Source organism: Neolamprologus brichardi, chromosome 14, assembly GCF_056152115.1.
Source record: "Neolamprologus brichardi isolate AB-2024 chromosome 14, ASM5615211v1, whole genome shotgun sequence".
NCBI lineage: Eukaryota > Metazoa > Chordata > Actinopteri > Cichliformes > Cichlidae > Neolamprologus > Neolamprologus brichardi.
This window is the reverse complement of record NC_142117.1, coordinates 18,667,453-18,695,371: the sequence shown is the minus strand read 5'-3', so window position 1 is coordinate 18,695,371 and position 27,919 is coordinate 18,667,453. Positions and strand designations below refer to the sequence as shown.

General features: G+C 40.8%; 1 protein-coding gene across 3 annotated transcripts in view; it reads right to left on the bottom strand.

The window, feature by feature from the left end:
* dync2h1 (dynein cytoplasmic 2 heavy chain 1) overlaps nt 1-27,919 on the bottom strand; it is a 123,340-nt gene that overhangs the window by 40,367 nt on the left and 55,054 nt on the right. For all 3 annotated transcript variants that reach the window (XM_087850941.1, XM_087850940.1, XM_087850942.1), the window contains exons 67-79: nt 27,384-27,525; nt 26,809-26,918; nt 25,385-25,483; nt 24,583-24,706; nt 21,382-21,545; nt 21,082-21,201; nt 12,530-12,664; nt 11,439-11,582; nt 8,299-8,388; nt 2,044-2,109; nt 1,893-1,943; nt 1,753-1,806; nt 1,345-1,476 (exon numbers count right to left, since the gene is read on the bottom strand). In XM_087850941.1, the coding sequence (XP_087707067.1) occupies nt 1,345-1,476; nt 1,753-1,806; nt 1,893-1,943; nt 2,044-2,109; nt 8,299-8,388; nt 11,439-11,582; nt 12,530-12,664; nt 21,082-21,201; nt 21,382-21,545; nt 24,583-24,706; nt 25,385-25,483; nt 26,809-26,918; nt 27,384-27,525 (1,431 nt within the window). The remainder of the gene's footprint in view (nt 1-1,344; nt 1,477-1,752; nt 1,807-1,892; nt 1,944-2,043; nt 2,110-8,298; nt 8,389-11,438; nt 11,583-12,529; nt 12,665-21,081; nt 21,202-21,381; nt 21,546-24,582; nt 24,707-25,384; nt 25,484-26,808; nt 26,919-27,383; nt 27,526-27,919) is intronic.

The window sequence follows — 27,919 nt, the reverse complement described above, 5'->3', positions numbered from 1 at the left end:
CAAAGCAGTATGCGACATATTCCAAAGAGTCAGGTATTAAGAAGTAATCCCTAAATTATTCATAGATCCACAGTCTGACTCACAGGGTGAGGATTTGAGATCTTCTTTTTAATATATTTTAGAATGAAATATATATGCAAACGAGTACGTCACTTGCATGTAATGCATGTATTTGACTTTACAGAGTGGCTTCCAGTGTCTTTCTTTGTCTTGAGAATGGGTAATTTTTTATTCAGTCTGGAACCAGGTGTGGAATGGTTTTCCTTTCTATTTGACCATGGATTAAAAAAAGAAAGATTAAAGAATTTTTTTATTATACTAAAAGAAATTAGAGGGCGAGGTCCTCATCTGAAGCTGCCCAATCACTTTGGCTACAGTCACACAGGCCCAGAGAGGGTTGGCAACCTGCTGGCAGCCACTGGTTGCAAGGAGTAATTTGTAGTCCCCAACTGGTTGGTGAGCGGTTGTCTGAGGTTTTGGGTAGTTGCAAAGGGAAATTGGTCATAAAAAGGTATAAAGGTGCTGCACTGAACATCTCCCTGTGATTGGTGCTGGAAGTTGCCTGTAGTTTGCGTGCAAGATCGCAACTTCTGCAAGTGCTCAGCAACTATATTCAAGTAACAGTTAAATTGTGAAAAGTGTGTCACAAGCTTGAAATGGAAACTATTTGCCTCCACAGTAATAGCTGCATCTGTTAAAACATGTTGGTTTTAGCAGTGAATCACACCTTTTACTTTGAAGTTCCCACTGGCCTTTTTTAGTTTTCTGGTGATCAACTGGCATTTGGCAAGTGTTTACAGACAATCAGCATTTTTCATGCAAACTATGGGAGAGCTCGGCAATCTGCTAGTGACCAAAGCAATCAGAAGGCAGCTTTTGGTGTAGCAATCACTTTGTGACATTTGTTGACAGTCAGCAACCTTCAGTAAAAACCTGCCAACCGAATACACATTTTTCTGGGGTCCTAGGTTTATGTAACCTAGATCTTAAATGTACTGTATGTATAATATGTGTTAAGCAAAAATCGATTACACGAACAATTACATCTATAGCCAAGTTAATATACATATACATAACTTCTGTACCGTAATATTATGTATTTGTACATATTATCCTTTTAAGTAATTATGATAATAACTATCAAAATAAGAAGAATTAGATAAAATTTATATCTGGAGGGTAAATAAAAATGTTTAAAATAGCAGGCTGCCTGTTATTGTAACAGCAATCAGTTTCTAAGCAGAAACAGGAGTGACCTATGCTGAAAGGTTCATCTTGAACCAACAAATGCGGGTGTTCAATGTTTCTATGGCTCACAGCTAAAGAAGTTGATTGAAAGCTGACCTGTTGGAAGGGAGTAATCTTCTTGGCAATGGAAGATGGGATTTCTTGTTCACAGTGTGAGCTCTGCAAGAAGGACAGCCAAAGGTCTGAGTCGCTTAAACAGAGGGTCTGGTAGAGAGCCGGGAACGTAGCCTGCAAAAGAGAGGGGGCAAAAGTTAAAAGGGTGAGAGATGTAAGATGAATAGATCCAATCTTTAGCTTGGTAAGGACTGGTTCACTGGCAATCTATTTAAACACCTTTAAAAATGCATTTTTCATGTCAGGAGACAGTATTCTACTGTTATGCCTGTGCTGCATATTGCGGCAGATGGTAGATGATGTTAACGTGGAACTTTTAAAAGAAAATCCATTTCTATCCGAGCTGAGCATGTATGCTTTGTTTGTTATTTTCTATATCAGTGTATTTACTTTTAAAATGGCCACTGCTCCGTGCCTCTCCTTATCAATCCAAGAAGGGAACTCCTACCAAGACAGGGGAGATGTTAGAGAGACAGAAAAGACAAAGTATGGTGTCTTCTTGTTGTTACAAGAAAAAGTTGAATTCTTACCTCTTTCTTAAACATTTCTCCTACGATGGACCCAGTAAAGACATCCCATTCCTACAACAAGCAGAAGAGTTCACATTAACACAAGCATAGCGATCGATTGTCATTGGAATAGGTAATAAAATCCTAAAAATGAACAAACAAAATGACTCACGTTCTCGAGGAAGAGTTCGGGGTACATGCCTTTCACAAAGTGTATAGCAAACATCAACTGGTCAGCCTGCCACAGATGTAATGAAAGGAAGTGATAGAAAAGGAGAGAAAGAGAGAGAGAGAAAGAGTGGGACAAAGGGCTTATTTATCACTAGTGATAAAAGTTGAGTTCTGACATGTACAGGGCTATACTTTCTGCTCAGATTCAGCCAAATGCTTCAAAACCGACGCAATGAGCCGGTACAAATGGTTATTTTTCAGGTTTCAAGTTTCAAGTTCCCCCTTGTGTTATTTTTGTCTAATATTTAAATTTTAAATATGAAATCAGGAAGGGGGCGAATGCTTTTTCATGCCACTGTACACACTAGATGAAGGATGCACAATCACCTTCTTTTAATTTTTTAACAAGTTTAAAACTCCCTATGATAAAAGTGAAAAAATAACACTGAAATATATTCTGTACGTACGTAAAGGCAAATAGTACAAATACATGTAAAATAAAAAAATAAACCACTTTGAAACAAAGTAATTATAGTAACTTAGTTGCAGCAGTAACTCTCAAGAAGTTCTTTCATTTCGAACATGCTTGATGTAAGACTTCAATGAGTCACGACTTTCTAATATAGCTCACATCTTACGTCTGTGGTGGTATAAATGGCCCATAACTGGCATTATATAAATCTATTGATTCTACTGAATTCTCATCATTTGCATGTAACAGTAGCACAGTACTCAATAAACAAACACACAATGCACCTAATAACATTGACAGTGGAATACACCCACATTGCTTCTGTGACCGCCACGCATATTTATGTTAATCTAATTTCATGCACTTAACAGCTGGCAAGGGCAACCACATTAGAATTAGCATGCTTGTCCGTAATAAGTCTCAATGCTCTATAAAGTGGGCAAAAAGAGGTTAAATGTGTTAATCAATTCAGCCGGGCTATTCATACAAGCTGATGTCACTGCTATCAGGTGCAGAGATTGTAGTCTGTCAGAGAACAGCTATTCATCATTTGGGTGTCTTTATTGGATGATTATCTAACGCATGGTAGCAAAAGAGGAGGTGCACACAGGGCTCAAGAATCTATTTATAAATTAATTTGGGTGGATTTTTAACTAAGCACTACTGGCAACAGTTATAGTGAAGTTATTGTGAAGAAATGATAGTATGCAGCGCTTTGTTTCGTCAGTCCAAATGCAGTTATTTTTATTGTTATTTATTCATTTGTCACTTCCAAAGGGGCATCCACACAGGAACTGGCTGGCAGTGGCAACCAGAGACAGTAGAAATGCATTGTGACCTATGGACAGCACTGAGCAACACAAAGTAAACTTTTCTTAACTTTGAGGTGAGAGATTGAAGCGACTACCAGTAAGAGAGCAGCATGAAGGATAATCTTAGTTGATATTTGAAAGGTGGTAAATAAATTAGAATGTTACCTAGGTAACCAGAGCCTGGTATATCTGCTAGCTATTAACCATCAGCTACAAAGTGATGATGAGCAAATTGCTTCCTCTGTGTGTGTGTGTGTGTGTGTGTGTGTGTGTAGGTGTGTGTGTGTGTGTGTGTGTGTGTGTGTGCGCATCTGTGTACCATGTTTACATATCTTTGTGGGGACCAAAAATTGGAATGTTACTATTTTACTAAATATCAGTAAGTAAAAAAACTAAGCAAGTCATCACACAATATATATTTAATATTTGATGACCACCTGTTAGCTATCTATCCATCCATCCATCTTCTTTCAGCATATTTTGTAAAAACAACCATGAAAATATTAAATAGCTAAAGGAGGTCAAATGGCATATTCTCCAAGATTTAAAACAACAGCGGTAAGTATTTCCTGAAACCATTCGGTTTTCATGGAATTTAACACAGGAAAATATGGGCCTGTTAAAATGTGATATTCATGATGATGATTTCTCACATATTTTGTTTATCCTCTTTCTGTCCTGCTCATTATTAACATCCCCCCACCCCTCCCCTCTTCCCCTCAGAGTTATCTCTTTTTCAGCACACATGTTGACAGAAGGACAGATAAAGTAGACCAGTGTTTCCCCTTTGCTAATAACTAAGCTGCTAACGATATATGTACATGTTTGTGTGTAGCAGGTAAGAAGATAATGTATAGATGTGATCAGCAGAGAACAGTCAACCTGACTCTGCTTGAAATCTCTATTACTAAACTGAGAACACACACACACACAGAGTAAGAAAACTGCATTTATCACTCTAGGATCAATGCAACGATTGCTGTGTTGTTTAGTATTTGACGCTTCATTATTGCATTATAGTGATGGGATTTCCGGCTCTTTTTAGAGATCCGGCTCTTTCGGCTCGGCTCACTAAAAAGAGCCGGCTCTTTCGGCTCCGAACCGGCTCTTCAGGTTGTTTTGTTGCTTTAATTATTTAATCATTAACAATAATATAAAATTATGCAGAAAAGGAATTACTAATGTAAAAAAAGTGGTTTTATTTATATATGTTTATATATGGGCCCTAGAGACAAAGCACGTACAAACTCTAAAGCATATACAAACTCCAAAAAGCACGTACAAACTCCAAAACACATTTCTAGCGTTTACTGAACTTCCAAAACAGAGCTACCCAGATCACTTAAATTACACAATTGAAAACATGTGTGTATTGTTTGTGTATTTATAGACAAGCACTCATATTTATTCAAATAATTAAAAAAAAAAAAGTTCATTTACCTGTTACTACCACACACCAAATCCGGTTGTTGATACTTCCTGGCTTGTGTAGCCACTAGGAAACAAAAGCTCAACACTGCGCCCTAGAAACCTGGAGCACTTCTGTTGTCATTTGTACGTGTTTTGGAGTTTGTACGTGCTTCTGAGTTTTTACGTGTTTTGGAGTTTGTACGTGCTTCTGAGTTTTTACGTGTTTTGGAGTTTGCACGTGCTTCTGAGTTTTTACGTGTTTTGGAGTTTGTACGCGCTTCTGAGTTTTTACGTGTTTTGGAGTTTTTACGTGTTTTGGAGTTTGTACATGCTTAGAAGTTTGTACGTGTTTTGGAGTTTGTACGTGCTTTGTCTCTAAGGTCCACCACAAATATACTTTATTTATTCACTCCACATAAAATGTAATAAATAAATCATATAATACAAAAAACAACTATTTACATTTTAAACTTTTAACTATTTAAATTTTCAGCTTTTTCCTTTTAAACAAATTTAACGTGAAACGACACAAAACACTGCAAACCACAACACAATTAAATATAAATTAAAATATTAAAACAAAAAGAAGATGCACATTCTCTGTCATATGGGCCTGCATGATTTCTGAATCCTTTATCATCTGCAACTGAAAATAGCGGATGATTACTATACCTTTCTAATGTGACGTTGTTGTCCCTCACTCTCTTTCTCTTTCTCTCTGGCTCTGCTCCTGTGCTACTGCAAGTGTAACTAACGCCCCTCCCCCCTCTGCCCAGCGCAAAGTACAGCCCACGCATGCGGATTTTAGCGGAAAAAAGGGTGAGAGAGAGGGTGAGAGAAAGAAAAAAAAAAAAAAACAACAACTCACGGCTCCCAATAAGGAGCCGGCTCGCGTCGTTCACTTCAAAGAGCCGGCTCTAAGAGCCATTTCGTTCGCGAACGACCCATCACTATTGCATTAACTTCAGATTTTATAGACAAGCCTGTGTGCTCCTTTCTCCTTTCTATTCATCTGACAGTATGTTTCTGAATGCAAAACCTGGTCAACTTTCCACAAAAGTTGCAAAGTTAAAAATACAAATTTATACTTGGGAAGGCTAATGCATTACTTTCAACAAAGAATAATAATGAACAGGCAAGTAATGATCAGGAACACATGACTATATTTCCTGTAGTCTGCAAATATCTTATATATGTCTTCATAACAGGACCCACTAGCCAAGAATCAGAATGGGGAAGAAAGGTGATTAAAGAGTTTTTTGTTTTTATTTTTATAAATTTGGCATAGGAATTTGTGCCAAATAGTCTGATTGGAACCAGCTGACTTATTGGGATTTTCCCACACAATCATCTCTAGGCTTTAGGGTGAATGCTCTAAAAATATCCAGGAAGCATCAGTCCTCTGGGTAAAAATGTCTTGGTGATTTGAGAAATTAGAGAGACAGACTTCTTTGAGATGATAACAATGTAACAGTAATTCAAATAACGACACTACCAAAGTATGCAGAACAGCATCTCTGAAAGCAAAGAACATTGAACCTTGAAGCAAACAGGCTGCAGCAGCAGAAGACCACACTGGGGACCACTGCTCTCAGGTAAGAACAGGAAACTGAGGCTTTGATTTTCTTGCACTCACCAAAGTGGACAAAAGACAACTGGAAAAATGTTTAACATTCAGATGAGTCTTAATTCGAACGGTAAGTTCAAAACTGACTGCATATACAGTGGGGCAAAAAAGTATTTAGTCAGCCACCGATTGTGCAAGTTCCCCCACTTAAAATGATGACAGAGGTCAGTAATTTGCACCAGAGGTACACTTCAACTGTGAGAGACAGAATGTGAAAAAAAAATCCTTGAATTCACATGGTAGGATTTGTAAAGAATTTATTCGTAAATCAGGGTGGAAAATAAGTATTTGGTCACCTCAAACAAGGAAAATCCCTGGCTCTCACAGACCTGTAACGTCTTCTGTAAGAAGCTTTTCTGTCCCCCACTCCTTACCTGTATGAATGGCACCTGTTTGACCTCATCATCTGTATAAAAGACACCTGTCCACAGCCTCAACCAGTCAGACTCCAAACTCCGCCATGGCCAAGACCAAAGAGCTTTCGAAGGACACCAGGAAAAGAATTGTAGACCTGCACCAGACTGGGAAGAGTGAATCTACAATAGGCAAGCAGCTTGGTGTGAAAAAATCAACTGTGGGAGCAATCATCAGAAAATGGAAGACATACAAGACCACTGATAATCTCCCTCGATCTGGGGCTCCACGCAAGATCTCATCCCGTGGGGTCAAAATGATCATGAGAACGGTGAGCAAAGATCCCAGAACCACACGGGGGGACCTGGTGAATGACCTGCAGAGAGCTGGGACCAAAGTAACAAAGGTCACCATCAGTAACACACTACAACGGCAGGGAATCAAATCCCGCAGTGCCAGACGTGTTCCGCTGCTGAAGCCAGTGCATGTCCAGGCCCGTCTGAAGTTTGCCAGAGAGCACATGGATGATACAGCAGAGGATTGGGAGAATGTCATGTGGTCAGATGAAACCAAAGTAGAACTTTTTGGTATAAACTCAACTCGTCGTGTTTGGAGGAAGAAGAATACTGAGTTGCATCCCAAGAACACCATACCTACTGTGAAGCATGGGGGTGGAAACATCATGCTATGGGGCTGTTTTTCTGCCAAGGGGACAGGACGACTGATCCGTGTTAAGGACAGAATGAATGGGGCCAAGTATCGTGAGATTTTGAGCCAAAACCTCCTTCCATCAGTGAGAACTTTGAAGATGAAACGAGGCTGGGTCTTCCAACATGACAATGATCCAAAACACACCACCCGGGCAACAAAGGAGTGGCTCCGTAAGAAGCATTTGAAAGTCCTGGAGTGGCCTAGCCAGTCTCCAGACCTCAACCCCATAGAAAATCTGTGGCGGGAGTTGAAAGTCCGTGTTGCTCGGCGACAGCCCCAAAACATCACTGCTCTTGAGAAGATCTGCATGGAGGAATGGGCCAAAATACCAGCTACTGTGTGTGCAAACCTGGTAAAGACCTATAGTAAACATTTGACCTCTGTTATTGCCAACAAAGGTTATGTTACAAAGTATTGAGTTGTATTTTTGTTATTGACCAAATACTTATTTTCCACCCTGATTTACGAATAAATTCTTTACAAATCCTACCATGTGAATTCATGGATTTTTTTTTCACATTCTGTCTCTCACAGTTGAAGTGTACCTCTGGGGCAAATTACTGACCTCTGTCATCATTTTAAGTGGGGGAACTTGCACAATCGGTGGCTGACTAAATACTTTTTTGCCCCACTGTACAACATGAAAGCGTGGATCCATCCTGACTTTAGGCTGCTGGTATGGCATACATTGTCTTGGCATACTTTGGACACCTTAGTACCAACAGAGCATCCTTTAAATGCCACAGCCCACATGACCATGTCCATTTGTTTTATATATTACCCACTGATAACATACAAATCACCAAAATTACCCAAATAAATTATCCAAACAACGTTTGCTTTGTAGTTCTGTATAAATATGTGCTTTACCTTGAAAAGAGACCGACAGACATACTCATAAACCATATTCTTCAAGTTGGCTCCTAATGCCGCAATCCTGGCATCAGTATTCTCTTCTTCCTAAAATGTAAAACAAACAAACACACAGACATAAATGAGCTGAAGAAGAAGACACTGGACATTAAATAGGACAAATTCATGTTACAAAAGGATGTCGTGTCACAAAGTACGTTTTTATTAATACCAAGCAGGAAAAGTGTCTGTAACTGTATTTCATAATAAATAACTGTGTCCTAGATGTACTACCAAAAGTAGAATAATTGACAACAGCATTTTTATTTTAGTGTGTTCTTTTTTTCTGTCATATCAGAGGAACCCAATTGTCTCAAGGCTATTCTGGAGTGCATGCGCATCAATTACACCATGATAATAACACATATAGAGAAAGACACAAAAGAAACAAATGGAACTAGTACAAATAAATAAATAATTTTAAAAAAATCCAGATGGACTTATTGTCTGCCCCATCTGTTTTTCTTTCCATGTATGTGTCCTTCTGCCTCTCCTATCTGAATCTCTGCTGTTTTAAACCTTTGCAAAAGCTAATCTAGGCTTCGTAACCTGCTTCCATTCAAGGTGTGTGTGACGTTTTTTTTTTTCTGTTATATAGTTATATTTGAAAAAAACTCTTCTTTTTTCTTTTAAATAAACAACACAAGTCTCTTCTGTTTCTTTTCCACATGGGTATGCTTGTTAAAGTGTGAGTGTGTGAATCTATGTATGTAGGCAAACAGAGAAGTGTGTATGTCAGCCATGAGAGGGCAAAATTCTCTTGTTAGATTTCAGAAGCCATCTGCACTTTGTGGCAAATTAAACTTGCTTATTCAACACACAAACCAATGGATGCAAAGATAGAGAGTCCATGAATCAGTGCACTAGTCTGACTATACTGCTGACTGTAAGACAACATACACACTCATACGTAGAAACATGTAAGAGTAGTGACCAGCTGCTGCCTGGTGACATTCTTGGATGGCAACACTGGCTCTAACAACCCACACAGGATTTGGGAGAATTAGTGTTCAGTCTCTCAACCCACTCTGTGTGTGCCGGTGTGTATGTGTGTGCACATGCATGTGTGCACTCTGGTTATCAGACAGTGCTTAGGGCTCAGATGGGAAACAGCAGTGTGATACATGCACGATGTGCTCCAGCTGTACAGGTCAGACTGAAATACTCAGTTGCAGAAGAACACAAAAATGACTTTAAATGAAAAAAATAATCCTTCAAAAAATGTAACAAAGTAATTTAAGCTGAATTGATCAAAACTGAACTGAGCTAGACAAAATATTCTTAAACAACTACAGACACCATATATCTTTTGCAGTCTGCTTCAGTGTAAACATATTGTCTTGCACTCATGCTTGTACTGATGAGTAATAAATGTATTAAAAAAAATAAGCAGTAGCAAAACTGCTTTCCTCTGTACATACCAAAAACAGCAGTTTATATTATTGTGAATAAGTTTGCAAAGCAGTTTTTTTTTAATGTATGAAACACTGGGGGGTCTACCTATCAGATGAACAGTGGATGGCTCCCAGAGTCCTCCAGTCTGATTGGTGCCTTTGGGCAAATTACTGAACCCCAAGTTGCCGTCTGATTTATGTGAATACTACAAAGCGTAGATAAAAGCGCTGTATGAATGTGTGTGTGATTGGGTCAATGAGACTTGCAGTAAGAAAGTGCTTTGAGTGCTCAACTGCGTAGAAATGCATTACATAAGTACCACTTTTTTTTACCATCAACGTACAATGAGCTGTGATGGAAATTAAGAAAAATAGACTTTCCCGTATAGTCTCTTTCCCAATAACAGTTTGTAAATGAATTTCTATGTCACAGAACGAGCCTTTCCCAGAAGATCTGTAATGATGCGACGTTTTTTTTTTCATCTTTGAGGGTGCGTGCCTGATCAGAACAATCGAAGAGTTGCTCTGCTCTTAGTGGTCGTTACGTCATTAGACTTGCCCAACAACCACCTGGGCCACTTATGAGGCTGACAAGTCGAAAGGTACAAGGCCAACTGAAGAAAGAAGCAGAACTATCTGGTCAGAGCAGACAATGCACTGAGCAGAACTGTTATTATATATTGGAAAAAAGTGAACAAGCTTTTTTGAAATTTGCTTCTACGTTTTTTCCCAGGCCACTTTGCTAATTTAGAGGTTTAGGCTATCGCTTGAACAGAGCAAGCATTGTGCATAGCTCTGCCCAATAGCTGTGTGCATATATATCTATTGTGTATGAGCAGTTGCCAGGCAACCACAGAGACCCTCTGTTAAAAAAACTTCTTAATTAGCAAGCAGTGTAGAGGGGGGTTTTTTGTTTGTTTTTTTTTTACTGCTGGACAGAGTCGGGCTAGGACAGTTTCCAGTCTCTATGTTAAGCTAAGCTGACAAGCTGTCGGTGATAGTTTCATATTTAGTTGACAGAAAAGAGGAGGTGTCAACTTTCTCACTCAACTCTTTGCCAGAAATTAAATAAATGCATTATCCAAAATGTCCAAAGCTATTCTTTGAAGCTGAACTTTTTCTATTTCATCCATACACACATGGTCCATCCACACTGAAACATCAACTACACTAAACTTACTAAGCATCAATTAGCTGGTATATTAATAAAAAGGCACGGATTGTCCATATATCCAATAATACACAATGCCACGACTGAAAACACATGAACACACACTGAAAACAGTCAACTGTTATTTTAAACAGTTTAATTTTACGCCCTGATTGTGAGACTATTTGGAAGTGTGCGTATTAACCTTTTTTTAATCCGTTGAACAAATTTTTGTTTATTCACAAGGGGATGTTTTGTTGATGCTGATTTCACCTCAAGAGTTTATTAAACACAATTATTAAAAGTGTCTTAAAACATGAGTGAGTACTGTAAGAGCTGTGAGGAATTTCTTGCTGCATTGTATACATTTTATTCTGTATACATCTTTTTTATTTGTTGTATTGTATGTATGTATTATTTATGTATGGTGATCTGCTTGCATTTCTTTTACCACCAGTGTGGGACAGTACTCCAATTCCATTGTACTATTGTACAAAGTATGACTGTGCAGTAACAATGAAGGGTTAAAGTTAGAGCTAAAAGTATTTAGTTACCTTCTTGGCCTGAAGAGCTCTTTGGAAGAGGCGCAGAAAAGAGGCGAGGCTGAAGCGGTACATGTTGTTGATCTTTGACAGGTCTGTGATAACAAAATACATCTTGCTAGCACTCTCTGCAAGAGGAAGGTAGGCATCCCGTTCCTAAAGTAAAAGCAAAGAAAAACAGAAAGAGAGAGAGAGAAAACAATGTCAAAAAGAAATAAGGGACAAAACAAGGAAACAGTGAAAGAAGGACCACATATGTTGTGGAGTTACAACAGATGGATGGATGAAGACAGAAAATTGGACTGATATGCAGAAAACAAAACATGCGCGAAAAAGCAATTACAAGTGTTTATTTCAATCAAAATGGAAGAATAGAGGGATAAATTAGGATGGACTCAATGACTTGTAATGAGAAAGGAGCTGTGAGAGAGAACAGAGGTGCATGGGACCCGGGGAGAAATAATAAAATACACACACACATAAAAAATAAAAAAAAGAGTAAAGTGCAAAATCAGTTCTGGTATAACACTGCACCCTAGAGGATGAGTATATAATGCATTTACAATGTGCCTACACTTTTACATATGTGCAGTCCGATGCCTGCAGCATTATATTGCACATTTTATTATATTTAATATACATTTGGTTTACTTGCTTAGGTACACATTCTGTGAAATTGACAGCATGTTACATCTACCTAAATATCTTGTTTTAATAATTAATTAGCAACTGTTTTACAGGGTCTCAAATCATTTATTGGAAAGTAGAACATACACTGTTGCTCTCAGGTAGCGAAGTTTTCAGGAGTCATCTGTCAAAGATTAGAAGTTACAGCCTTTTCGATTTTCACTTACAGCCTTTTGAACTATGAAGAGTCAGAGTTTGCCTGACAAACATCAAGGCATGACATCCATGTAGAAGGCCAACATAACTGATACTGTTGATTCCCAAAGTGTTACTCCTTTTAAAACTGAACCCCAAAAATGTATTTAGTATATAGCATTTTCATGGGTTGTGTGTGTGTGTGTGTGTGTGTGTGTGTGTGTGTGTGTGTGTGTGTGTGTGTGTGTGTGTGTGTGTGTGTGTGTGTGTGGTTGAAATACCTGGTCCAAGGAGGCCTGCAGCCTATGTGATTCCAGTAGTGACTCCTGGATTAGGGCGCTGCTTGCTTTGGTCTGGTTTAGGCTGTCTATTAGCTCCCTGTTCTCCAGAATATTCCCCTGAGCTGTAGCCAAGGTCTGACAACCAAAAAAGGACAAGTTGCAAAAGATCAGCAGGAAATAAGGAGAAATTTAAATTACGTAGAGAGAGCTCAATTGGATAAAATCTTTGATCTGATAAAAGTTGCAGGGAAAAAACAAGTTGTTTGCATCATGTGGGGTTTTTATTTATTTTGTTGTATTTAAGCATTCATTGGGTGCCAAGAGTCTTCCACTAAATCCTGTAGAATCTATTCTCTGAAACCAAGTGATAAAATGTATTCAAATAAATTCAAATACAATAGATGAGAAAGCAGCAGAGCATGGAAATGTCAAGTCAAATATGCTCCAATTCAAGAATAATTATATGTCTAGTGCCACTGAAGCACTGACATCTTGGTATCCGTGTGTGGGTGTGTGTGTGTGTGTGTGTGTGTGAACAGATTTCCCTTAGACAAAAAAAAAAGATCATTAGGGTGAATTCCACAATGTCCATCGCTGATGTGTGCACGTTTCTCTGACTGTGACTGTATACTGTATGCATGAAGCTTTCGTTCAGCTGTTGTATGAAAGTAAAGAAATGAAGGAATCTTCATTGGAATAAAGCACTTGGCCAGAAAGAATTTGATGTTTTGCTCTATATTGTCATTACAATATGTGTAAAATGACATGTCCACACAATGCTCACCCCTTCTTATGGCTACATCTTCTTAAACCAGCAGTCTTTATGGACACACATGGGACAGATTCAACAAGGTGCTGAAACCATTCATCTGAGATTTTGATCCATGTGATGTGACAGCATCAAACAGTTGCTGTAGATTTGATGGTTGCTCATTGAATCTCCTTTTCCACCACATCAACATGCTCTCTTGTAATGTGATCTGGTGACTGCGGAGGCCATTTCAGTACACTGTCATGTTCTAGAAACCAGGATTAGGTGATTTGAGCTTTGTGGTATCACCGTCTCTCTTTGGACCAAGAAAGTAAGTCAAATAGAAGCCTCTGATTTAAAATGAACTGTCTACTGTTTCAATGGAACCTTTCTCCAGAACTGCCATGTTTCCTGCCTCAGAACAAAAGCCTTCAGGGCATCTGTGACAAAGGTCATCTGCACCCCACTCCAAACCTGGAGGCTGAATTGAATTGAATTGGAAACTGTATCCTCTGCTGAGGGTGGTTTGCACCCAAGGGTCGAAGACCTCCCAGACGTTGAAGTGTTGTGGAAGAAACATCAGGCACCAAAACATTGGCAGTCAGGCAGTTACAATGCCATGGATTAATTGAAGGCATGCACCGCAAATTGGCAAACTGTTGCCTGACTTTGTTCACCTGTGCACTATGCTCTAGTCTGCTGAGCATAGTGGGTCTGCTGGGCTGCAGGGTTGAACATCGGACCCTGAATTACAGGCAACATCCTAAGCATTTTCCTATGAGCCACAGAGAAGATGTACTAAGTAAGCTACACGTGTTGCCATGCCAAAGTAAAGGTAGACATCAGTCTGCCAAGCTTTTTGGTTATGAAAACAAAAGCTTGAAGCAAAGGTCACTCAAGCTCTGTGTCAAGACATCAGCCACAGCAGCGTGGAGAGTCTGGGACAGAGCTGAAACCACATGGGAAGAAGAGTTCCCAATATGCCCCATGTAAGTCGCTATAGTATAACTCGTGGTAAGGAGATCATCTGGGATTCTAACTTGTGGCCATAAGTAATGCTTATTGGGACTGAGGGCTTCATCTCGAGATATTATCAGTAGCAGCATGGCCTTGAGCAAGCTTGTGGTGTTGAGTAGGTAAAGGGGAGCTCCATGCAGACACCCCTGAAAAAGGCAAGTTAGCCTCAGTAAAGTATTGTCAAACCAGGCCAGCCTTGTGGTCCTGTCAGTTAATGGCATACAGCTGGAGTTGATGCAAACATCATCTGTCAGAGCCTGCCTGAGATATTCAATGCCAACACACAGTGGACATCTGTCATGGCCATCCTCCTGGCTTAGAGGGACCAAACATGCCTGCAGGATAGAGTACCTGTGCCAATTTCAATAAATGGTGTAGCAGTGAGGCACAAATCTAACACAAGCAGCAGGTATAAGGCTGCCAAATTAGCAATGTTGAAGAAGAGCGATGAGCATTCAGCCTCTAGTTCAGATGTACCGGTAGTAGTTATTTGAGTTACTGCTGCTTTTATGTCAACTCAAAGCAGACTGCCCATTCTCCTCAATGGATATTTTCAGTTTTTTAAACTATGATGGGATGATGATGATGATGATGATGATGATGATGATGATAGAAGGCTTGTTTTCTGTTTTTAGTCTTTATGCAGTTCAAGTAGTTGGACAGAAGAAGGTTTGAATGGGCTTTGGCTGTAGCTATTTAAATTATCTGTGTTGAGAACAAAATGAACACACTGTGTTGTCAGTAATTGGTGTGTTCATATTTGTCTGCAATGACCAGAATACAGAATAACTGGCCCAGTTACTGATGATTAAGATATCACTAGTTACAGAGGCTAAATCATCAGAAAGCAGCCCCTCCAGTGGATACATTGTATCCAAAGTTTTCCATTTGGTCAGTCAGTTTTCACAGATTCATTGAACTAAACTTCAGTACTCAGCAATAACAGCTTCTGGTTATGATGAAGTGCTCCATCAGACATATGCGTCAGCGTTCAGGGGAGGGAAACTGATCGCGACAGCAGCAACTCCTCCTGCTCAGTCTGTACACACCGTTCTATTTTGTCTACCATACCCTCCTCAGGCTTAGTCTTCATCAGTGGGTGGGAGCAAAAACAAGATCTGCAGTGCAGAGAAAACTGAGCATTCACACTGGAAGAAAATGAGGTTTCACCAACATGAAATCATGATCTCCACATTCAGGTCAGCAGGTATTTGGGCTCTGACATAATTCCGAATTTGCTTCTGCACACCGCCAAAGCAGATTTGGTGCCAAGTATTCAACACATGATTTGAATGTAGACTTTTATCTTCTATTCAGGTGATTTTTTTTTTCAAATATTACTTCTTTTTTTAGGCAATATTAAATGGCCAAACTAAAATAAATTATAAATATCAGAACAGCTGGGAGGATGTTTTTGCCAACATCCAAATACTATGAACTCAACAATGTATAGCTTTGTACTCCATTATGTACAGGGTGGACCATTTATATGGATACACCGTAATAACATGGGAATGGTTGGTGATATTAAAGTCCTGTGTGTGGCACATTAGTTCATGTGAGGGGGCAAACTCCTCAAGATGGGTGGTGACCATGGTGGCCATTTAGAAGTCGGCCATCTTGGATACAACTTTTGTTTTTTCAATAGGAAGAGGGCCATGTGACACATCAAACTTATTGGTAATGTCACAAGAAAAACAATTGTGTGCTTGGTTTCACCGTAACTTTATTCTTTCATGAGTTATTGACAAGTTTCTCTTTGTTCACAGCCATTGACATGTTGACGAGGTTAAGACGTGAGGAGCGGATCAAAGCAAGAGCCCACAGCATGGCACTCGCCGCATGCCACTGGAGAGTGAAATTAGTTGAACCTTCGGCGGATATTAGCTACTCACAAATGGCACCCTTACAAACTCCAGCTACTGCAGCATCTCAACGAGGATGCAAAACAAAAATTGGAACAGGACCCTCAGTTCACGCAGAAGATTTTGTTCAGTGATGAGGCAAACTTTTATGTGAATGGTGAAGTTAACAAACAAAACCATCGCTATTGGTCTGACACTAACCCACATTGGATGGATCCCTCCAAGACTGTTGGAACAACAAAAGTGATGGTTTGGTGTGGTATATGGGGTACAACGATAGTGGGTCCATTCTTCATCAATGGAAACCTCAAGGCCACTGGGTATTTGAAATTGCTACATGATGATGTTTCCCTCTTTGTGCACTGAAGCTGGCACGTTCCCTGAGTTTTTCCAGCAAGATGGTGCACCACCACATTATGGGTGCCAGGTCTGAGCATTCCTAGATGAACAGTTTCCTGGAAAGTGGATTGGTCGTCGTGGGCCAGTTGAATGAGTCTCTTGGCGAAAAGGCAACACAGAGGTATCGAAACACGGGGGCAAAAATGCTCTGGCCACCATCACCGCTGTCGTGGACGCCAGGGGTACCGCCTCCGGCCACCTGGTCGTGCGTGAAACCCTGTGACTGCGGCAAGGGACCAACCAGGTCAACATGAACGTGATCGAAATGCCTATCAGGGACACGGAAAGGTTCGAGGGGTGCCTTTTTTCGAGGGATTTTGGATTTTCGAGCGTTGGCATGGGATACAAGCCGCCGCCCATTCTTTCACCGTTTTGCGAAGGTCCGGCCAAACAAACCTGGCACTGACCAGCTTGACCGAGGCCCGGACGCCGGGATGAGAGAGGGCATGCACCGAGTCAAAAACACGACGACGCCATGAAAGGGGAACCACCGGGCGGGGGCGACTGGTGGAAACGTCGCAAAGCAGGTGCGTACGCCGTCCCACACAGGGGTGTCCTCCAGCTCGAGGCCCATTTTTGTTGACGGAAGGGCAAGGACGTCCAGGTCAGCACGTTGCTCAGCAGCGTAGTCCACGCCGACATACACCGGAGAAACCAACACGCGTGAGAGACAGTCAGCGACGTGATTGGACTTACCAGCCACATGCTGAATGTCTGTGGTAAACTCTGAAATGGCCGCCAACTGCCGATGCTGGCGTGCGCTCCATGGGTCAAAGACCTTGGACATGGCAAACGTCAAAGGTTTGTGGTCAACGTATGCAGTAAAGTTGCGACCCTCGAGAAAAAAACGAAAATGTCATGTCGCGAGGTGCAGGGCCAGCAACTCCCCTGTTGAAATGCATGCGGTGCCCGAGGAAATCCAGAACAGGCAACCCAAACTGGCACTTGGAAGGGTTGATGATCAGGCCGTGCGCTGCCAAACGCTGGAAAACCTGGCACAGATGGGACTCGTGCTGGCTCGCTGAGCAGCTGGCCACCAATATATCATCCAGGTAAACAAAAACGAACGGCAGCCCGCGCAAAACGGAGTCCATCAGCCGCTGAAAGGTCTGGGCGGCACCTTTCAGGCCAAACAGCATGCGCAAAAACTCGAACAAGTCGAAGGGGGTAATGACAGCGGTTTTAGGAATGTCTTCGGCGCGCACGGGAACCTGGTGATACCCCTGCACCAAGTCAATTTTAGAAAAATTCCGGCAAGATTGGCCAAAAAATCCTGAATGTGGGGGATGAGATGAGAGATGAGATAGCCTTTATTTGTCAGTTGCAGGTCTTTTGCCCACAACCGAAATGACAGACCTTGCCGACCGTACATACAATACACAAACATCACATTGGGGAGACAGGTCAGGCTAGGTAGCGAGGAAAAAAAAAAACATTGAAATGTGTAACACAGAAGGATAATACAGGAATGCACAGATATCAACACACCATAGCACAATAAACACAGACAGCAACATGGGAAAGAGTTCCAGTGTGTACATCTGATCTGGGACCGCTGCAATCTTTCGACTTCGCCTCCAACTGACCCGATGTTCCAAAACGCTGATAGTAGAAACAGATGCTCTTTCCGTGGTGCCGGCGTGTAGCAATCCCTGCCGTCAGCAAGGGGGCGGATGCTCTGGGGGAGGTAGGTGGAGGCGTGGAAGGTGACTGAGCCTCCACGTGCACAAACCACGACGGGGGATTGTGGAGCCAAAAGTCCGGCAGTTTCAGCGCCACAGCTGCAACCGGAGGCGGAGGACCGGCGACCGCTGATGCATCCAAAGTGGAGTCTGTGTTATGTTCGGCCCGTAGCATGCTCGAGTCAGGGGTCACCAATGTGGAGGTAAGCATGGACGACACAGAGCTCTCAGTTCTCACTCCTTCTTTATTCCTCTCCAACATCAACTGAACACATCGTGCTACAAAACACAGCAACACACTTCCTCAACACTGGGTGTGAGTGGAGCCCTCTAGTGGTCCACCACAACATTACCAATAAGTTTGATGTGTCACATGGCCCTCTTCCTAGGTTGTATCTGCCACACCAAAAGTTTTATCTGCCACACCAGAGGAGACAAGACTTTAGACCATGTGTATTCCAACCTGGCTGGAGCCTACAAAGCCACACCCCTCCCCCACATTGGACAATCGGACCATCTCTCCCTGTTCCTCACACCTAGGTATTCACCACTCATCCAACGTGTGAAACCTGCTGTGAGGACAATTAAAGTGTGGCCAGAGGGGACAGACGCAGTGCTCCAGGACAGATTTAAAAACACAGACTGGAATATGTTCACCCACACAGACCTGGACCAGTACGCCTCATCTGTACTGGATGACATCTCCGAAACCACAGACAGTGTCACCACCCAGAAACGGATCACCATGTACCCCAACCAGAAGCCTTGGATGAACCGGGATGTTCGTCTCCTCCTGAAGGCCCGCAACACTGCCTTTAGGTCAGGAGATGCACACGCCTACAGTACAGCCAGGGCTAATCTAAAGAAGGGCATCAAAAAAGCCAAACACCATTACAAAAAGAAGGTAGAAGAACACTTCTCCAACTCCAACCCCCGACGCATGTGGCAAGGACTCCAGACCATTACAGACTACAGGACCACCAAACCCTCCCCCGCATCCTCTGATGTCTCCTTCCTCAACGAGCTCAACAACTTTTATGCTCGTTTTGAGCGAGGGAATCCAACAACCACAACCAAAACAGACATGATGCCAGACCACCAACCTCTGACTCTCTCCCCCACCGATGTAGGAGCGGTGCTGAGCAGGATCAATGTCCACAAGGCTGCAGGTCCTGATGGCATCCCCGGGCGTGTTCTCAGAGCGTGTTCTGGGGAGCTTGCAGGAGTGCTCACAGACATATTCAACCTGTCCTTGGCCCACGCTGTGGTACCGGCCTGCTTCAAATCCACCTCCATCGTCCCGATACCCAAAAACTCCAACCCATCAAGCCTCAACGACTACCGCCCAGTAGCACTCACCCCCATCATCACTAAGTGCTTAGAGCAGCTGGTCCTAGCACACTTCAAATCCTGTTTCCCCCCCCACCCTGGACCCCCACCAATTCGCATACCGCCAGAACAGGAGCACAGAGGATGCAGTCTCCATCGCACTGCACTCTGTCCTCTCACACCTGGACAACAACAACACATATGTCAGAATGCTGTTTATAGACTTCAGTTCAGCGTTCAATACAATCCACCCCTCACAACTCATCAGGAAACTGACAGACCTGGGCATCAGTTCCCTCATCTGCAAATGGTTACTGGACTTCCTGACCAACCGCCCCCAACATGTCCGGCTGGATAACCGCTGCTCATCTACAATTACAATGAACACCGGTGTACCACAAGGCTGTGTGATGAGCCCCTTCCTCTAATCCCTCTTCACCCACGACTGCCGGACCGGAAGGCGTTGCAGAGGGTCGTGAAAACTGCCCAGCGCATCGCCGGAGCACCACTTCCTGCCATAAAAGACATCTACAGGAAGCGGTGTCTGAAAAGGGCTGGGAAAATCATCAAAGACCCCAGTCACCCATCACATAGACTCTTCACCCTCCTGCCCTCTGGGAGGCGCTACAGGAGCCTCCGGACTAAGACCACCAGGTACCGGAACAGCTTCTTCCCCACAGCTGTCAGACTCCTGAACTCTGCCTCCTGACATCTGACCCACATTAAACTCATGGACTGGACATACACACACCCACAACCACCTACACACACAATGGACAACCGTACCCTCAAACACACAATACTAACATGGACTGAACCACCACTCACAACCACTAGCACTTTATATACCTCTGTAGAAATTATCCACATATCTCACTTATCTTAACTGCACTACTGTATAGCTCTGTGTAAATAATCATTCTGTACATACGATAATTTTTAATCCTACAACTGTTTATAACTTGCATAGTTCACATTTCTGTATAACTGTATATCTCAGATTTCTGTATAGTTTTTTTATTTCATATTTATATCCTGTTCATAGCCTGTACATAGCTTGTACTCACTACAGCCTGTACATACTTATAGTTATAGAATATTCATAACATACTTCATACTGTGTACATTATAACATACCATAATAGACCCATTTCTGTAACATATTTACATATCTATATTATTGCTAATATATATTGTAATATATCTATATCACTAAAGCACTTCTGGATGGATGCAAACTGCATTTCGTTGCCCTGTACCTGTGCACGTGCAATGACAATAAAGTTGAATTCTATTCTATTCTATTCTATTCTAAGATGGCCAATTTCTAAATGGCCACCATGGTCACCACCCATCTTGAGGAGTTTGCCCCCTCACATAATATGCCGCAAACAGGACTTTAATATCACCAACCATTCCCATGTTATTACGGTGTATCCATATAAATGGCCCATCCTGTAGAAGAATCCTTGTCAATATTTCCCTCACAGTATATGTTAGCATGAGTACCTCCAATAATGATTCTTCCAGCTGAGCCAGCTGTATCTTCTTGTCTTCCTCTTGTTGTAGTAGCCTTGTTTTCTCAGTCTCCAGCTCTGGCTTTTCTTGCTGGATGGTCAAGGCTAGCAACTAACATACAGACACACAAATAAAGAGCCAGTGGGCACACTGTGTGGCCACATCAAGTATATATCCCATGTATTTGTGTTATTAACTTTAAAGTTATTATTGCTCAATAGGTACATTTTAAATTACTGGCATTGTACATTTTATATGCATTTGTATTTGTGTGCTGGTTGAATGGGTTACCTGTCCCCGCAAGCCTGCCCTGGTTGTTGTGAAGTTGACCTCAGTAACCACTGAGACGGCATCAGGAGGGATGAAGGGACTGGGATTCCGTGTTGCCAGGAAGAGACGGAAGTCCTCATTGTAATCAATAACCTTGTCTCCTATCTGGACCACATATCTAGGACCTGCACATGTGCAAATGTGTCTCTTAACAAGGTACCTTGTATCACATCAACTTTTAACTTTATCCTACCTTCCGTCCTTTTATTTTTCTCCCTCTACTTTCTTCCCCTTCTGTCGTCTAGATGTCCGCAGTGCAGAACTGTCAATTTTTTGTCTCAGCACTTTTTTTCTTTCTTGTTCAATACTACTTTTAAGTGGATAACTTGCCCTTTCGCATACTGTCTCTGCCCCCGCTCTTTCCAATTCTGCTTCAAATAGCGAACCGCCTCTCCCTGGATGATTCAGAGCCTTATGAATCACACATCATTTTTACAGGTATGTTTTCAACCTCTGTTTTTTATATATGTGATTGGAATGCAATTACCTAAACTAAAGTATTACTGGCTATAGAAGACGCTTCAAAACCAGTCGTCTATAAATACACGCTGTATTTGGGGGCTTTTATTTGTCCAATTTTGTAAGACAATTTCAAAGAGTGTTCATCCATAAAATGGAATGACCAAAGGACTGCACTGCATGTTTTTTTCTATGGACAATTTTAATATCCAACAGCTGCAAAGTATTTGAGCTGTCTGAAATATTAAGTGGATAAAATAACTACCATTTTGAGATTTTGAGACTATTAATTGGTGATATTTTTACTACATAGAATTCGTTAGGCTTAAACTGAAGAAAATGGGTGGATGGATGGATTTTAATAACATATTATGTACATACAGGCTAGTCCTTGTGTAAAATAAGAGATATTTATGTCTAGTGCATGCATGTTTCTCATGTGTGAGATTTGCATAAACCTGTGGACACTAAATGAGACAACACCAGGGTTCTACAGCATCTTATTCTCATGCATACAGAAAAAACCCTCAAAACTGAAAAGTCTAATGTGCTCTTTCTCTTTGCTGTTTCTCTTGCCTTTCTAAAAAGGCAAGGAACAAAGACTAGGTAATTCAAGGAAAATCAACGAGTGAGCTCCTACTGAGAAACTACCACACTTTACCTGAAAGGTCCATTTCTGTGATTGTACAAATAATGAGAAGTGACACACGGAAAGCAATTACTTCTTATGTACCACAGTGTGATAATGCAGCAAACCTGTTTTCTTTTTTCACTTATTGTTATTTATCCACCGTCTCCTTCGTTCACACTTTTCTTTTTCATTTGTAATGCTCACCCACAGTATGTTCATTAATTCTTTCAAATATAACTAACACTCAAAATAATGGACATGGTACAAAGTTTCACAGGCGTTTGTTGAAAAAAAAAGTAAGTCAGGAGCAAGTTATTAATATGTTATTAATATCACTGACATTAAGACTCACTATCAAAATGTAAGGCTTGAGACACTAATTTGAATCTATTGGCTTTCAATCATTATCTACAGTTTGGTAAAAAAATAAAGTACACACTCTTTAAATTCTAAGGTTTTATGTATCGGGACATAGTAAAAACAATCTGATCCTTAGCAGGTTTTACAACTGGCAACATACAAATTTAAACAAACTACAACTGCTTCCACAGGAATTGAGAGCGTGAGTACCGACCACTTCAATCAAATTCCCTTGATTAGCTGATCATCAGCAAGTGTGAGCATCTCTATAAAAGCTGAAGCTCTGGCACTTTGCAGGTCTGGTGAATTCAGGTCTGTTAACACAATGGCAGGAGTAAATCTTCAGCAATGGTCTTAGAGAAGCAACAGCTGCTGTGCAATAATGTGGGAAGGGTTATTCTTGTGATTTCTTTAAGTTTTCAACATGATCCCACACTGCTTCAACAATGTTGAGGTTTGGGCCCTGGTGAAGCTAGTCCACGACTGGTAGTGATCCACTCTGTGTTTTTGTATCCAGGGGGATCAAGATCTGACGGTACTTTTCTATGTTTGTAAATCCATCAGCTTTGATAAGATCCACAACACCACTGGCTGAAATTCAGCCCCAAACCATGACAGAGCCTCCACCGTGTTTTATAGAGCTGTTACCACTGATTTCTGTCCAGCTCTTGAGTAATTCAGCATAGCTCATCCTTTTCTCCCCTTTTGCCTTCCTTGAGAATGGCTTCTTAATTGCCACCGTTCCAATGAGACCATTTCTGCTGATGCTTCAGTGAACAGTAGATGAATTGAGTGAAGGGCCAGATGCATCTCTGAGGTCCTGTGTCAGGTCTTTGCTGGATACTTTTTTCTATTTCTTGATGACATGACTTTATGATACTGCTCATCTGCTGTAGGCTGTTTTTTTAAAGCCACTTCATCTTTTGTGATCAGCTTTGTAGTTTCCTCAAATTGTTTAAGATATATACCAAGTTTTCAGCAAGTAGCTCTGCAATAATCACCTTTTTAGCAAAAAAATATTATTTTTTATGCCTGTAAAACTATTTTATCTTTTCCATTTTTCATAGATTAATTTCATAAAGACAGACATAGACATTTCATAAAGAAATGTAAACAAATTATGTGTTTTTGCATCAGGCTTCTAATTGGTTCTTTATCAAGTCATCTGTAAACGATTCACAGGTCAGTGTTAAGCAACCGAACAACAATGGTAAGATAGAAGGCCTAAAAATGAGTGGAAAAAAAAACATGTCCAAAACTAAAACACTGAAGACCAATTAAAACATATTAGAAGTCTGGCAACTTTGAAGTAAATTATAGAGAAATGAGCGGTGCTTCTGCATTTTGGCTGAGTTCTTTTAACTTTCCTTTTACTGTGACTGTATTATGGAAAGGTCTTGTCTGAATATAAAATAAAACATGAATAGTCAATGTTTAACCATTTGATTTACTTAATATTTTACAGAGTAAGGCTTTTGAGAGTGAGAAGAAGTACTGTGATGGCCCAATGCACTAGTCAGGATTGGTTAATTAAACTTTGAGGCAATATCCCTCAGAATGGGATTTCACTACGCTGCAGAAAAGTAGCCCCTGGATAGAGGTGAGTAGTCAGCAACCTGAGGTTGCTTAAGCCTCTGAATTATGCCCAAAAGAGTTCTTCAGCCCAACTTTGTATGAAATTGGTGTTTGTGCTTGTGAGAATGTGTGAGTACCCTGTGCTATTAGGTCTCTCCTCAGCAGCGGATAGAGCACAGGTTCAACTCCATCCATCTCTTGGATGATAAGGGTTTTTCCAAATCTGACTGCCAGCTCTAGGGATGTCATGAAGTTATTATCCTATAGAGAGAAGGCACACAGACACCCAGTACTAAGAGATTACATTAAATTCTAGAGGTGGATGGTAACACAGTTCTCTCCTGTATCTGGTGGATGGAAGAGTAATTATAGTTGTAGTACCATTGCGATTAAAAAAAGAAAAAAAAGAAAAAAATTTACAGTTGGAAGGTGAATAAATCTTATATTTTCTTTCTAAACAAAGCATTTACATCTAGAGCATCTAGAGAGTTTTAACAAGTTATTAAGCAAAAACCAAACAATTTAAATACATATACAAAAAAGAAATAATTACATGAGTGTTTTCAGTGTACCTGATGACACTAATGCAGTAATTAATATGTAACAGTTAAGTGATAAGCAATGGACACCACTGTTAATTAATGTAATCATCATAATTTCTTGCTAAAATCATTACCTGGACCAATCAAAGTATGGTTAAGGCTTGCTTCTAAATGATTAAGATATTCTAGTAGAGTAGAGAAACTTGGATTCATTAGACAAGAAGAAACTGATCAGTCAAGAATGTCTAACGGAAAACTTAGAAAAAGAAGAAAGAACGGGTTAGAATGAGGGTTAACTGATTTAAACAAAGCACAGGATGTGCACAGGATTTTGCAAAATCTAACAGATTAATGACCCTCCATTCCACGACACATGTTACTGATTGTGTGTTGTTACCTGCTGGTTGATAACCTCTAGTCTGTGCTGTTTGAGATGTGTACATAGCCACTCTGTAGCTCGGGACGATGGGTCGATCAGGAATGGACACGCAACACTCTGAGTCAGAAATGAGGAGAAAGCAGGACATTTCAGCTGAAGTTGTTTTAGGATAGTTTTACTTATAAAGCACACAACTCACCTAGAAGAATGATGTGCACTGCATGTGTGTATGCATATGGTTTAACCCCGTAACAGTGCTATCATACTTACCATTCAATACCACCTTCCTATATCAGGCACAGGAGTCTTTCTCTCGCCGTCTTTCTTACTCTCTCTCACATACACACCAATGATTACAGTTTGTTTATACAGTGAAAGCTGAAACCAGTGTTTTTGAAACCTCTAACAGGATAGGGTCCACTGTTCTTGTACCAGCTGAAGTGTGCAGCAATATAAAAAGATCTCTAATGCCTTTAGAAAAAAAATGGTTGTGAATGCTCATGAGCCTGACAAATCAGTTGTGAGGCAAATCATCTACAAGTCTTGTACATGGAACCACTGACAATTTGCCCACAAGTAGTTACGGCACATTCAGCGAGAGAGCAGACCATTTGATGTCTCCAAGAACCCCCAAAATTTAACATGATCTATGTCATTTTTGCGAGAGTGTATGCGTACACATACTCCCTAGACACTTTATTGGGTACACCTGTCCATCTGCTCCTTAATGCAAATTTCTAACCACATGGCACGAACTCAATGTGCCATGTCAGAAAGGTCAAATAATCTCAAACTGTCTCATTGTTATGTTTCTTGAACATAACAATGAGTTCACATGACTGAAATGGACTCCACAGTCACCATCCCAGTCCAATAGTGCATGTCTGGGATGTGCGAGATCTATGCCACTAAGAATTAAGACAGTTCTGAAGGCAAAAGGTGTCCAACCTGGTACTCTCTAGGTGTACCTAATAAAGTGACAGCACATCTCTTTCTCACTAGTTTCAAGGCAAACATAAAAGCAAAAGAGAAACAGAGAGACAAAGAAACACTAAATAAATAAACTAGCTATGTAGGAAACAGCTACGAGGATGAATGATGGACTTCTTACCTTCAAATTGAGTGCATTGATCTGGTGGTGGCGATGATAAAAACAACACACAAACACGATACAACCAAATGGAGCACAGACGTATGGCAACAAGGACACAACTTTCGGTACAGCTAGACTTGTTTTATCATGTTAATGCTGGGTCTGTATTGTACTTTGATGTCTTTTTAAATAAATATTTTATACAGTGATGTGAAATAAGCAAGCCAATGCATAAATAGTATTAATAACATCCTTCTATAAAGTAGGCAAAAAGAGACTGAAATTAGTGTTTACATTTAGTAAATCCCTGTGTCATGTTGTAGATGCAGATTTGATATATTAGTCTAACCTGCAGTATAACCAGTGCATTCTCCATTGAGAGATCATCTGATGGCAGCCCTTGACTCTTCCAGATCAACTGTTCACTCTCCGAGCACAGGAATGATCGCAAGTCAAACTCTGAAACAAGCAACAAAAAGGCTTGTGTCTTTATTTGTATTTATTGTCACCATACCTCAGTTTAAATATCACTGAGATAAAAATTAGTGCTTTTCGTGTACAATTTCAATACATGCATATTAACGTAAGAGGAGATCAGTTACTGGGGTATTGATTATTGATGTAGTATCATATCATTAAAAAACACAATTAAAGTTACAAAACAGGATTATCAAGTACTGTGATGCTTTCTGAGCCTGGGATTAAAACATAACATCATTATAAATTGCAAAATTACCATTTATTTAGTTAAATGGCAAACAAGCTCTTCGAGAAGACCCTGAAGCTGTAACGTCTGTATGTTCCATGTTGTAACAGTAGAGTCCGTTATGTTGTGTGTGGGCAGCGGTGTCTGAGTAGGCTGCTTGGGACAGGACTTGGCATATGCTGTTGCTAGTGTGGTAAAAGAACTAGTAATATATTTACTCTGTAGTCCAGAGTGAGCCATCCACGAGTCCAGACACTGTCGTCTACGGTCTTCAGAAGCTGCAGACAGGTAGGTGATGAAGGCTGCCGCAAGCAAGGCTCTAACAGGGAGCGTATCCAACTCATTCTTTATCTCTGACATCTAGGACAAAATACAGGTAGGTGAACAAAGTATAAAAACTAATCACATTAGATTGACGGGCAGTATCAGGAGAAAAGGCGTGGATGTGAGAAAAGAAGGTGGCGCAAAGAGAGAACTGAAGTTGGTACATTGCTCATATGATGCTAATATGGCCCAGTGCAAAACATGTTTGGTTTTTGTTTGTTTTTTTTTTCCTAATGACTCTTTAATACTAAACACAGACATAAATACCAACCCACAAGTGCAGGACCTGGAACACACTTGCTATTCTGCACCGATTTTACTGACACAGCTGTAAAGACTTCCAGGTTCATCAGGATTCCTTTGAGGTATTTTAATAGCATGTCAGGGGAACACGGGCACACCCGCACATCTCTGTAAAATACTTAAACAT